This window comes from Motacilla alba, chromosome 26 (assembly GCF_015832195.1).
Source record: "Motacilla alba alba isolate MOTALB_02 chromosome 26, Motacilla_alba_V1.0_pri, whole genome shotgun sequence".
Classification (NCBI taxonomy): domain Eukaryota; kingdom Metazoa; phylum Chordata; class Aves; order Passeriformes; family Motacillidae; genus Motacilla; species Motacilla alba.
In genome coordinates this window covers 5,254,831-5,268,259 of record NC_052041.1, presented here as the reverse complement: position 1 = coordinate 5,268,259, position 13,429 = coordinate 5,254,831, and the positions used below count along the sequence as shown (strand labels likewise).

At 52.6% G+C, this 13,429-nt stretch overlaps 1 protein-coding gene across 1 annotated transcript in view; it reads left to right on the top strand.

The window, feature by feature from the left end:
- Window positions 1–12,078, top strand: part of PLXNA2 (plexin A2) — a 134,409-nt gene extending 122,331 nt beyond the window's left edge. Inside the window, exons 28-32 of the mRNA XM_038162569.1 lie at window positions 1,022–1,212; window positions 2,358–2,527; window positions 4,145–4,357; window positions 4,666–4,816; window positions 5,787–12,078. Coding sequence (XP_038018497.1) covers window positions 1,022–1,212; window positions 2,358–2,527; window positions 4,145–4,357; window positions 4,666–4,816; window positions 5,787–5,882 — 821 coding nt within the window. The 3' untranslated portion in view covers window positions 5,883–12,078. The remainder of the gene's footprint in view (window positions 1–1,021; window positions 1,213–2,357; window positions 2,528–4,144; window positions 4,358–4,665; window positions 4,817–5,786) is intronic.
- Window positions 12,079–13,429: the final 1,351 nt, after the last annotated feature.

The window sequence follows — 13,429 nt, the reverse complement described above, 5'->3', positions numbered from 1 at the left end:
AGAATTACTGCATGCTTCCTGAGCTGTCCCCCTGTCTGTCTCCTTAATTATATCAGTTGGAGCACTCATTTATCTAAGCCTTAATCAGGGATGAAAATCCAGCTACTTTGGTAATGACTTGAGTATTTCCCTCAGCTGATTTACGATCGATCCCCGCACTCCTGACGAGCAGGGCGAGCAGCAAATTGAAGGCTAAACTTGAGAAAATGCACGAGATTCCCAGAGAACAAAGGAATGTAGCAGGAGGAAAAATCCAGCAGGGCACATTTGGGCTCCTCAGCCTCGTGTCTCGTCCTGGAGATGCTGGGGATGCAGGGAGGGACATTCTTTGGGGAGTGGAATATATAGATAAATGTGCCACATCCCCCCATGGGGGTTTCTGAGCAATTCAGGGAAAGTTCTGAGCCCTTTGAGCTCCCTTTTCCCTGCAGGGACAGCATGAGGCTGGACCTGCTCAGCCCAGGGATGGCACAGGGTGCAGGACTGGCCTCAGACTCTGCTGTTGATGGTCTGCTTGAGCCCTCACTGCTCTCCTGAAAGCCTCAAGGACAAGCTCAGCAGCTTCTCCTGCCCTTTGTGCTGGCTGTGCTGAGCAGCTCCTCATTATTTACAAATCCTGAAATTGGGGCTCTGCTGCTGCAGGAGTCAGTGCCCAGGGTCGTGTGTGTGAGCTGTGACTCAGGGAGGATTTTTCTGTCATCTGTATGAGGAGTTCACATTAGGAAAGGATACGAATGGGGCAGGAAAGGTCATATATGGGAGAGAAAAAAAAAGCTCAGTTCTGAGGTTTTTTGTTGAACGGAGACCAACACAGATTTTTGGCAAAACCAAATTTTGACGGCGCAGAACGCGAACGCGTGCGAAAAACCACGGTGCTTTTCCATTTCATTTCCCCGCCAAAAAAAAAAAAACCAAAAAAAACCAAAAAAACCACCCAGTGCCAATGATTTGGGTGTTATCATCCCCGGTGAGGGCACTGAGGAGGTGCAGAAGGTGTGACCAGCCTCTCTCCCCGGCTCAGACTCCACGTTCCGCTACACGGGCAGCCCCGACAGCCTCCGCTCGCGCGCGCCCATGATCACCCCCGACCTGGAGAGCGGCGTCAAGGTCTGGCACCTGGTCAAGAACCACGACCACGGCGACCAGAAGGAAGGGGACAGGGGCAGCAAGATGGTGTCTGAGATCTACCTGACCAGGCTCCTGGCTACAAAGGTAACTGAGCTGGATCCACCTGGGGAACGCGCGGTGAGGCTCAGCTGATGAGGCTCAGCTCCCAGCCTGGCTGGGTTTTCCTGGGATTGGGAGAGCCCTGGAGCAGCAACAGAAGCACAGCCCAGATTTCCTCACACTCAAGGCAATTGCTGCAATTCTCCTTTTTTTTTTTTTTTTTTTTTTGCACAGTGTTAAAACTGTTCACCAATTCACAAATTGGTGAATGAATCAGTGCCTGGAAATATTTACCCATTCCCTCAACCAGACATGATTCTCCTGCCTTTCCCCACGTGCTCATCAGTATGGATAACACAGCTGGGCTCTGGAAAGCAAAAAAAAAATAATTATTTCAGGTTAGAAATAAAGAGTAAATGACTGAGTGGCTGCAGGCTGGAGCTTTTTGAAAGACCCTGACCGTGGTTATTCCCGTGGGATCTGTGGTGGCACTTTTTGGGGCTGGTAACATCTGGTGTCCCTTCCTGCCACCGCTGCTTGGCCAGGGGAGTGCCTGTCCCTCCCCTCACCCCCTGGATTGCTGCTTCTGTCACCAAAACTGCAGGAAAAACAGAAACTCTCCAACAACACCTTTTCAATATTACAGAATTAGGGATTACTTTTGTTCTGGCCAGGATGTGCAATAGAAATGATTTCACTCACAAATGCCTGGGTTATGCAGTGAAAATCATTCCATCACACATGGGGTTTTACCCCCTTTTTCACATATTTCTATATAAAACCTCAGAGGAAGTTCACATTCACTGCTTCTAAATTACACAGTTCTTGATACTTGATCTCCCATCGGTTATTGATCCTTTCAGTGCTAATTTGGACCTCATGCTTTGGTTCTCTTATCAATCATTTCCCAGACCAGGTGTCTCTGATCACACTGGGGGTGATGTTTGTCAATGTTCATTTATCCCCTCCGTATCTTCTGGCTCTGGGAATCTCCTTTTTGTTGATTGAAGCCCATAACCCAGAAATTCTGAAACCCTCAGTGAAACTGAGCCTTTCCAAGAGAAAACTTCCATTCCCCCCCACCCTGAGCAGAGGCGAACAAACCCCTGGATGAAACTACATTAAAAAAAAAAAAAAAAAAAAAAAAAAAAAAAAGCTAGAAGCTTTCTGATTTGCCATCCTGCCATCAGGGCACGCTGCAGAAGTTCGTGGACGACCTGTTTGAGACGCTGTTCAGCACGGTGCACCGCGGCAGCGCCCTGCCCCTCGCCATCAAGTACATGTTCGACTTCCTGGACGAGCAGGCGGACAAGCACGGCATCCACGACACCGACGTCCGGCACACCTGGAAGAGCAACTGGTAACCTGGGCAGGGAGGCAGACCTGGGTGATTCCAGGCAGAAAAAAAGATGGGAGGGATTGTTTTGGGAAGGGTTGGGAATGGCCAAGCCCCAAAGCGGGACGCAAAGCTGTGCTGCTCGCAGGGGGAGAGCCTCGGTGGGCTGCCAGTGCTCACAGGGTCCTAAAATCCTGAAATATCCTGATTTGGAAGGGAAGGGAGGCAGCCTGGCTATCTCTCTGCCCAGGGTGGGAGCTGGACACTGCCCTCAGGCTGTAGATCTGAACATCTGGCCTTTGGAAAGCGGGGAAGGCAAGGCTCCAGTGCCGGCCCTCTGCTGCCTGCGCAGCCCTGCTGTGCCACACAAGCCAGCACTGGCTGGGAGGGGGAGCTCAGCCAGCGGCTGCACCTTTCCCATCACTTTGGGAAGCACCTGGAGCATTTGGGCATCAGCAGGAGGTGGCACGGGGAGAAGGAGCCAGTTCTGCATGCCTCAGGCATGGGCTGCAGCCAGGTCCAGCCTCTCCAAACAGCAGGAGCTCCCACATCTCTGCCTCTGCTGCTATTTTAGGATTAAACCCTCTGTGGGTTGGAAATTTACCTCTGCAAGAAAGGAATGAAAAAAGCACAACAAATGGTTGTTCCCTAAAGACCTTGTATTTTCCCCTGAGTCCCTCGTGGTTTAAAAGGCCTCTAATCATCATGGCTGCAAAAACTGCTTCCCTGCTAAGGCAGTGGGAAGCTCAAAACAATTCATTTAAAGCCTTGGAAGGAGTTATTGGGATAAAAACTGTAGAATCACAAGAAATTACGAGAAAAAAGGAAGCAATGACCTCCAGAGTTTGGTCTGCCAGAGCCAACAGGCCCCACCAGGCCTGGACCTTCCTTCTCCCCATCTCAGCTGAGCTGCAGGGTTTCCAGAAAGGGAATTTTAGTGGGGATGTGGGAGAAGGCTGCCCCTGGAGCAGGTCCAAGCAAATGGAGGTTTGGAAGAGGGATCTGGGGTGGCTGGGGCTGGGGCTGAGCTGCTCTCGCAGCACTGCAAGAGTTAAGGCTGCAGCCTTCAGCGAGCTGGAGAGACAGAGAGAGCTGCGACTTGAAAGGTAATAGAAAGCAGCAGCTGCTTTTTTGATCCTGCTATACAGCCGAAGAAAAAAAGGAATAATAATTCCCCTTTGATTGCCAAGGCCCCGGGATCTGGGGACAAAGCCTGTGGTTCCTGCTGCCAGCTCGCGGGTGCCGGAGCGCGGCACGGCCGGGCAGAGCTGATCAGTGCCAGGGCTGCCCCTGCTCACCCCACCCTGCCCCCTGCCCTGGTGAGCTCCTCCTGATGGGCTCCTCCTGCAGATGCTGCCCCAGTACCCCCAACCTGCCCAGCTCTGCCCTGCCCTTCATCTCCTCCAGTGCTCCGTGTGGGATCTGAGCCTGGAGCAGCTCCTGGGCGTGGCAGGATCCACCAGCAGCCATCTGGGCAGCACTGGGCTAACTGGTGCTTGATGGCCTTGGCCCAGCTCCTGTTTAAATTCTTCTCTTGTTCTTCCCCCCACTCGTGTTCTGCCGGGGAGCACCATCTGCAGCCTGAGCCCTTTCCTTGCCTTTGTCTTCTCGTTTCATTTCAATTCTGCCTTTGCCTCCCAGCCTTCCCCTCCGCTTCTGGGTGAACGTGATCAAAAACCCGCAGTTCGTGTTCGACATCCACAAGGGCAGCATCACGGACGCCTGCCTGTCCGTGGTGGCTCAGACCTTCATGGATTCCTGCTCCACCTCGGAGCACCGCCTGGGCAAGGACTCCCCCTCCAACAAGCTGCTGTACGCCAAGGACATCCCCAGCTACAAGAGCTGGGTGGAGAGGTGAGGGCAGCACGTGGGAGTGTGTGTGCAGCGTGCTCTGAAACCCCGTGGATCTCAGGACAGAACATCCCAAGTGGAAGGGAAGCACAGGGGCCACCAGTGATGCTGCAGGGTGGTTCTCAGCCCCGCCAAGCGTCGCTGCTTCTGTTTTCAGCTCATTACAGCCCAGAATCCCCTTTTGCTGGATGTAAACACAAAGCAAAAAGATGTTCTTATCCCTGCAGAGCTTAGCTTAAATCCCAGGGGGAGCAGGGGCGTTTGGGGCATTCCTGTCTCTCATTTTTTCCCCCGACCCCTCGTTCCTGCAGGTATTACGCGGACATCGCCAAGCTCCCGGCCATCAGCGACCAGGACATGAACGCCTACCTCGCCGAGCAGTCGCGCCTGCACGCCGTGGAGTTCAACATGCTGAGCGCACTCAACGAGATCTACTCCTACGTCAGCAAGTACAGCGAGGAGGTGGGTGTGGGCAGCAGTGTCCCCTGGGTCGTGCTGTCCCCTGGAGTGATGGTATCCCCTGGGCAACAGCGTTCCTTGGGCCGTGGTGGTGTCCCCTGGAGCAATGGTGTCCTCTAGGCATGTGTCCCCTGGGCCATGGTGTCCCTGGGGCGATAGGGCCCCGTGGCAGGTGTGTGGGAGAGCAGATGTGGTGCTGGGTTGTGTAGGGATCCCTCTGCTGCCTCCCAGAGCTCCTTGCCCTCCCTTCCCTGGATGCAGCCCAGCTGTAGCTGGCGCCGCTCCTGCCCCGCTGTTCTCTTCACGCACAGAGGGGTTTGGGATTGGCCACACTTGTAGCGTCCTCCCCAGGAGGACTGAGAGCTAAAATATTGTGGGAGCACCTGGGTACCTCAGCTCTGGCATGCACGCAGTGCAGTGGAAAATATTCATGACCCATCAAAGCTCCCCAGAAACCTTGGTGTCCTCTGGGAGCAGCACGGTCCAAATCCCCATTGTAGTGGCAAAGGCTCCTGTTTGCAAAGGCTTCCTGGCAGCCTGAGCTCCTTTAATGAATGCATCACTTGAAACCAAGTTCTCACCATCTGTTCCACCCCTTCATTTCGCTGCAAGAAGAACCGATTTTGTAATTATGTCCGTGAAACGGAAGGGTTTTGTCATTGAACTGCATGTAGCCATTTGTGATACAACGCCACGGCTATTTTCCCATTAGGCTTGAAAAAATCTCATCACTTTCCTGCTAAACGAGACAAGAAACGTGGAGTCCAAGGCACCAGAGTGGTTTTTGTTGGGTGGGTATGGAGGGGTCCAACAAACCGACGACAGCCAAGTTGCTTTGCTATTTATTGGGATTTCACACCTCCTCACATGGAGCTGCTCACATCTCGCTGCCCGCCCGCCTCTCCCACCCCCTCTCTCACGCTGATTTCTCTCTGATTCATTTTTTCCCCCTTTTTCCCGTTCTCTCCCCCAGCTCATCGGAGCGCTGGAGCAGGATGAGCAGGCTCGGAGGCAGCGCCTGGCTTACAAAGTAGAGCAACTCATTGGGGCCATGTCCTTCGAGAGCTGAAGAGAGGTCACGGGCAGCAAAGGGCAGAGGATCGCACGGACTCTCGGGAATTTGGAGGAGAACAAGCAAGGAAGGCACTGGACACACCCCCCAGGGCTCTTCTGGAGAGAGCAGAGCCTGGCTCAAGGACTGGCTGTGTTCAAAAATCATACAGGATCCAGTTTGAAAGGGCAGGAAGGGAAGAAGATGAAACATCTCCATCAAAGTCCAAGCAAGGTGGATCATTTTCTCGAGTGTACGCAGAAAGAAGGAACCTGGAAAGTCTGGATGTCTCCACGACTGCTGCTTTGCATGAAAATTGTTTAATGTATATTGGAAAATAAAACTTTATTTAAAGGGTTTTTTTAAAAAAAAAAAAAACAAAACGAAGGAAGAAAAAGAAAAAAAAAATAGAGCAAAAACCACAGAGGCCATAGAGATAATCCTGGCAAGAAAGATCAGCTCTGAATCCTGTCCCTGAGAGCCTTCCAAGGACACGGCTCAGGCATTCTGCAAACGGACTCTCACACCAATTGGAACATCTGGAAAACCAAAATGTCTTCGTTTTGGATTCTTACAACAAATACGAGCACAAGTTTGCACCACACCTTTTTACACGAGCGAAACAGCAGTTTTGCCCCAAAATAGTCCAGTGGCTGAGTAACTTAGAGGCACTAGAAGGAACTTCACCTGAATTGCAAAACCATCAGATCATCCGACCTGTCTTGAAATCCAGCTTTATCCATGTATTTATATAGTGTCTATATATATATTATTTTTTTTTTAATCCCATTTACTGTTGAATGAGGGAAGATCTGAATTTCATTGCCTTTCCCTTTTCCACCTCCATCCCACCTCACTGGCAGTGTCCAGCAGTGTCCAGCAGTGTCCAGCATGGCCGTGTCCAGCATGGCCATGGTGATCCAGCAGTGTCCGGGATGACCACGGTGATCCAACAGTGACCAGCACTGCTCCATTCAGTGTCCCCTGCTGGCTCCTGCAGGTGCCACGTGAGCCGAGGCAGAGCTGGGCTGACACCTCCAGGGCTGGTTTTGGGGGTCTCCAGCAGCCAGCTCCGATTTCTCGCAGCAGAACCCCCAAACCCTGATGTTTACGGTGACAATACTTGAAGAGCCTGGGCGTTGGGAGAGCAGATCTTTGTTGCTTTTCTGCTGGACGCGCAGTCCTTGGGCACAGGCTCCCTTTGGGCGTCTCCGCCAGCGTTTGCCGCCTCACCCAGGGCTGAGACTTGCATTTCCACTGGGAAAGGGAGAGAAATCTCTGCTCCAGGCAAGAGCAAACCTTAACCAGCACCCCCGGGCCAGCCAGCTCTGCTGTCATGTCTCTGTGTCGGTGTCTCGTTGTTCTCAGTCCCTCGCTGGCCCCCACGGCACACGCTCCCGTGGCCAGTGACAGGCAAATGTTTGTGAGTGTTATTTCTTTCAAAGACACCAAAGCTTATGTGTGTCCCTTTGTAGAGTGCCAGGAGGGGAAGGAATGCTGTAAATATTTCTCTCTGTAGTAAATATTGATACGTGTGCAGGCTGCAGTGGGGAGGGCAGGGAGAGGAGGCATAATGGAAATACAAGAGTTGGCTGCAGGAGCTTGGCAATGGCAGCAAAATAATTCCTGGTCTGCCCAGGCAGTGTCACACCAGACTGGGACCTTCATTTGCAGCCAGTGTGTGTTGAAGGAAAATCCATTTCCATCTCCATCCCCCTCCTCCATCATTCCTGCCTGGAGGAGCCCAGCAGGGCTTTCCATGTCCTGCAGTCCAGCACCAGGAGAGGGGAGAAGCACGTAGAGAAATACTCAGGAAACTTGGTTTAATTACCATTCAGTAAAAGCCATGCCAAGTCCACTTTCCTTTGGTAATCCACTTCTGTGAGTCTCTCTGAAAAGCAGAAAATACTGATGATAATAATCAACTTTGTGCAATAAGTTCTTGACATTTACAGCAGCCTGAGCACTGGATTTACTGAGACAGGGGGAGAGTGGCAGAAACAGAGACTGAAAGGCAGAGCAGTGTTTGTACTGCCTGTTATCCGAGAGTTCCCTTCCCAGGGATCCTGCTCCTGCATGGTGAATCTCATTTCTGAGGCAAAAAAATGTGCAAAAGTCCTACTAAAAGTCAGGCACTGCAGAGCCCAGCGCCAGGAATGTCATTGGAGCAGTCCCCAGCCTGGCCTGCTCTTTGCTGCAGGTGCCCCAGGGCATGGCAGAGGGTCAGGCTTTGAAATCCTGCAGGTTTTTTTGCTGGTTCTGTTCCTGCTGTTCCCAGTGATCCATCACACAGCTGAGGTGAGGGATTGACAGGTCTCTTCTAGCTGTGGTTGTTGGTTTGGGTTCACCAAGTTCTCACGGTACTCTGAAACCCAAAGAGAGCACTCCAAAAAGTTCCTGAACGACTTCCAAATGCTTCCAAATACCAGTCTGGGGAGTTACATCTGCAGGACTCAGAAAACACGAGTACAGCCCAAAGCAAAGGCCTGGCTGTGCATCACCTGGGCCTGGTGATGGTGTCCCTGCCCCGCAGCCCTCGTGGTGCTCCTCTCTGCATCTCTCTGAGAGGCTTTTGTGCAGCTTTTCATCCTGCTTTCCTCCCCCTGCTCTCTCCCCTCTGGCCAGGAGCATCCCCCAGGCCAAGGCTTCGTCATCCCCCCTCCCCTGTATTTTCTCAGCAGAAGTGGAGGTCCCCACACACCCCGGGACTCTCTGGGAGAACATCAAGGAGACAAGGGGACAGCTGAGTTCATCTCCTGTGCTGTGGGATGATCTGAGCAGAGAGAAAAAAAAAAGGGGGAAGCAGCAGGAGCACTTTGCAAACCAGTAAGCTCTTACACTTCTGACTGAACCCCGAAGGAAACAGCAAAGACACCTCTTCATCACCTGGAAAAGCTTTGGGAGGATGGCAGAGGGAACAGCACAGTCCTGCCTGGAGGGGTGGCCTAGAAATACATTGCCAAGTGTCTTCTCATGGTGGTTGACATTAATTATAGATCGTTACAGGCAATTATATGGATTGAAGCAACATATCCCCCTGGGGCAGAGCGCTGGGAATCTCTTGCCCTGTTTGCATCCAACGTTTCCGTTCCTCCTTCGGGAGGAGGAAGCTCCAGATCTCAAAACGGCAATTTCTTCGCACTGGCAGCAAACTGGACTCCAGGGTTGGTCAGGAGGGGGCACTTGCCTTAGATGAAACAATTTCACGTCCCTCTCATTGCCCCCTTCCTCCTGCAAGGCCATGTGGAGTTTGGAGTCTCCAGTTTGCTCCGTTTCAGGTATTCCCACATCAAAGTGGGAGACGTCACTTGCCGGGATCTCTCTGCCTGGCGTCGCCGCTTGAATAATTCCGTTTCATCTTCTGCTCACGAGCTATCAAAGCACCCACTCCGAGGGGGAGCGGGGTGCTAATCAAATGCTTCTCCACCTTGAAAGCCTTTATTGAAACCCCACACAGGCGAGGGGAGCTCGCAGGCACGGCTGGCCCCGCGTGAGCCCCGCTGAGGAGCCGCAGCCACCAAAGCTCGGGGGTGTGGACAGCGAGTGGTCCACGCTTTGCCATAAAGGATGGATTTAAAGGGAGGCAGGAGGGATCAGCACGGCCAAAGCGCTGGAAACCCTGTGAAATCCAGCCTGGATATCCCTGGAAAGCCTGGATATCCTGTCTGCAGCAGTGAGGACCCAGCGTGGGGACCGGCGCCGAGGAACAAAACTGCTGCCACGGCCTGGCTGCATGCCAGCAGCATTCCAGGTGTGGAATTCCAGGTTTTTCCCTGAAGGATGGCCGTGGGGACAGCGGTGCCTCCCCACAGGGCTGGGGCTGTGACACGCTGGGGACGGTGAGTGCAGTGCCAACAGAGACCTTCATCACAGCAGTGCCTTCCACACTCTGTCTTAAAATCCTGCTGGCCCCTCCCCGCGTCAGTGTTCCCTCCTACCTCCCACTGGACTCCACAACAAATGTCCCAGCGCAGGAAACAGTTTGGGTGGGCACGTGGAGGGCAAAGGCGAGAGGGGTTGAGGCTCTGGGGTTGCATTCTGCACGCTGCTGGCTCTGAGCTCCTCGTGGGGCTCTTGGTGTTCAGGTCTGTGTGGGAAAAGGGTCAGAGCATCCCTTGCTGCAGTGGGCACAGCCTCCAAACAAGGTTGCGTTCCCAGAAGTCCCCAGGAGCCAGCAGGGATGAGGAAGGCCAGGTTGGCACAGGGCAGAGCACTCCCAGCACGGCCCCTGTGCTGCTCCAGAGCCTTGAGCCCCTTCCCTGGCAGCAGCCCAGCCACGTTCTCCTGTCACTGGCTGTTCTCCATCCAGTTTCCTGTGCTGTCAGAGCTCACCTGTCACAGGGACTCAGCTCCCCAGACTAAATGAAACTAAAAGAGTCTGACTTGGATAAGCTGGGCCATCAGGCAGAGCTCACGTGTGACTGTGCCCTGGAGAGAAGAAAAAATGTTCTGAGGAGGGTAAATAACTGACATCAAAGTTGCATTAAAATGCCACAGAGCTTCAGCCATCCTATTCCAGATCCACATTTGTACCAGGAATTGCAAGGCAATAGTGCAGGGACTGTGACATTGTACAGAGCTGTGTGTGAGGAAGAGCTCGGAGCACAGTCCCGTCCTTGGTGACAGCGCCCAGCCCGGACCCAGAACCGGAGACCAGCGGGTCAGAGGCTGAGGGCAGAGCACTGGGGCCAGCTCTGAGGCCACCTGCAGGGGCAGGATGGTTTTACTGATGAGACATTCAGTGGGGAAACAATCAGAGTAAGAGATGAGTGCACTGCGAAGGCACCGCTGGGAACTGCTCGGCTGAGCAACCCCAAATGTGCATTTTCAGTGCAGTTTGGTCGGGTTAGTTTTGCAGGGGAAGAGAATGGGAGGTTTGGACCAGTTTTGGCTGCCTGGAAGGCTTTGTTAAAGCCCCTTCACCCTGGAAACCCCCAGATTTGGGTGCTGGTCCTGTTCTGGGCAGGCAATGGAACAGCGGCCAGAGCCCCAGCTGCGGGTGGTGCCTGGTGCCTTCCTGGCTTCTGGAAGAAAACTGGGGGTCTGTGGTGTGTGCCCTGCACCCCAGGGTGCTCTTTGGGGTGCTGGGACTGTGCTGGGGTCAGAGAAGGGGAGGTGGAAGGGTGGGGCAGTGCGGGCTGGCAGAGCCCCCCTGCTCCATGCTGGAAAAGCCACCCCGTCCCTCCAGGGTGTCTGTGCCCGCCTGGCTGAGGTGGCACCAGCGGTGTTGTGGCCGTGCTGTGAGCACGGCAGTGTCTCTGTGCTTGTTCTTTCAGATGCCCCTTTGTCCCCGTGTTTCCCATCCCTCTCCTTCCTTTGTAACCGTGGAATATAATCCTGACAAGAGTCGCCCTTCCTGCAGCCTTGAGGAACACGCCCCAAAGGCCCGCGGGGTCCATCCACTTGCACGGACAGTATCCCAAATATCCCAAACTCCCCGGGCCTCCTGAGGCTGCCAAATCAAACACCAGATCTCCTGTATGGCCTTTCCTTTGGGATTTTTAATACCTCTCTTTCGAATAAGCTTGCAAGTTTATGCAACAGCTTCTCCAGCCGCGTTCCCATCCCGAGGACCGGGCACACGAAGGTGCAGAGGAGCCCTGGGGAGGGAAAAAAGCTGATTTTGCCACGTCATTTCATGGCTTCAGAAGGTGCAGTAGAAATGTCCTTCTCTTTCTGCTGAGTTTCGGTGCTGATGGCACCTCGGGGGCCGCTGGGAGAAGCAGCAAGGCGAAGGGAATGTACAGGTACTAAAACTTCTGGAGTCCCCCCAAAAATGTCACAGAATGTAGAGGTATCAGCCATGGAACCGATTCTGATTTCTCCTTCCCCTTCTCCTTACAGACCAACCCCCAGCAGTTTTAGGGGATTTGTGTGTTGGCAGGAACAAGGAATTGATTTGTATCTGTGCCCATTCCACCGTATCCTTCTCTGGCTCCTCCCCTCCCCGTTATACTTGACACACTGGAGTTCTGTATGATATTTTTTTTTTAAGATGATTGTCTGTTTTTTGTTGTTTTTATAAGTGTTGTGGAAAAAAAAATGTAAGAAAGTTTAAGTATTTAAAAATGTTCCAAGGAAATAAAAGGGGGTTTTGTTATTATTCTAATATATTATTGTGTACCTATTGTAAATATGAAACACTCCTATTTTGCAAGCCAAGGACTCACTTTGTACTGTTGTTATATATAAATAAAGTTTACTGGTTAAAAAAAAAAAAACCTCCTGAGTGGCTCCTTATTTTCCAGTATGTGCTGTGTGGCATTTATTGTGTGAGGAATATTTATTTACTGGATCCCAGCAGCAGGAAACGGGTGAGTGGAAATCCCAGACTGGTTTGGGTTGGAAGGGGCCTTAAAGCCCATCCAGTGCCATTTAATCCAGTGGAAATCCCAGACTGGTTTGGGTTGGAAGGGCCCTTAAAGCCCATCCAGTGCCACCCCCTGCCACAGGCAGGGACACCTCCCACCATCCCAGGTTGCTCCAAGCCTGTCCAGCCTGGCCTCGGGCACTGCCAGGGATGGGATATCTGGAAATAACCCCTGGATGGTGGAACTGGGGTGCAGCTGGGATGGGGATCCCCAACACTTGCAGGCAGGAGCAGCCTTAGGGCCGGCATGGAATTCCACTTCTTCCCACTCCAGCTGGAGCAGGAGCAGCAAACCCCGTTGGTAAACCAGAGACCTGGGGGAGTTCTTCGTGTTTTCCCCTGGCTGAAACACTCAGTCCTTGAGGTGAAACACTTTTGCTTCCATTTCCTAGATTCAAGCCAACATCCCAGCAAACGCTGAGAGGCGTCTGCTGAGCGGCAGAACCAGCGAGTGACTTCTCCAGCAGCTGTCTGTCAACTTTAATGACCAATATGGTCGCAATTACAGCAATGAACTTTCTCTAACAGCCCCGAATTACTCTGGATGATGATAAGTGACAGAAAAATGGAGACCCTTAAGGAAGCATTAAAGAAGAAACATGTGGATACGGAATGAGGTCTCGCTGCTTTTCCTGGAGGATCTCAAGGGGTGGATTTTTTTTTTTCCTTTCCAAATTAGGTACTAAAAAGGATAAATCTAAGCCAGAAGGAGGAGGCCTGGCACGCTGTGGGTCACAGCAGGGAGTTCAGTGCTGCCCCAGGATGGCGTTTTATGGACATTTGACTCTGAATCCTCTGGTTTTAGTGCAGGGCTAATGGGGAGATGGGAAGCTGCTCCCATTTGAAGGGGATGCAAATCCATCCTGTCAGAGCAGCACTCTGCTCCTCAGGCAGGTCATTCCAGCTTATTTCCCTCAAACTGAGACCAAAGCTTGACATGGACCTCAGGGGGAGCAGTTTGGCCTCATCCTGCTGTCTCCCCCTTGAAAGCAGCAGGTTTAACCTCCCCAGATGGATCCCACGGGCTCTGCTCTGCTGCTGGAGGCCCTGGAACCATCCCAGTGCTGTGACCACCCAGCGTGGAGAGGACTTTTCAATTCATTTGTGAATTAGGCAATAAAAGAGGAGACTCTTGTTCTTCACCTGTGCCTCGGGTAAGTCTAAATTTAAATTAAATAGGAACTGAGGTTCCAGA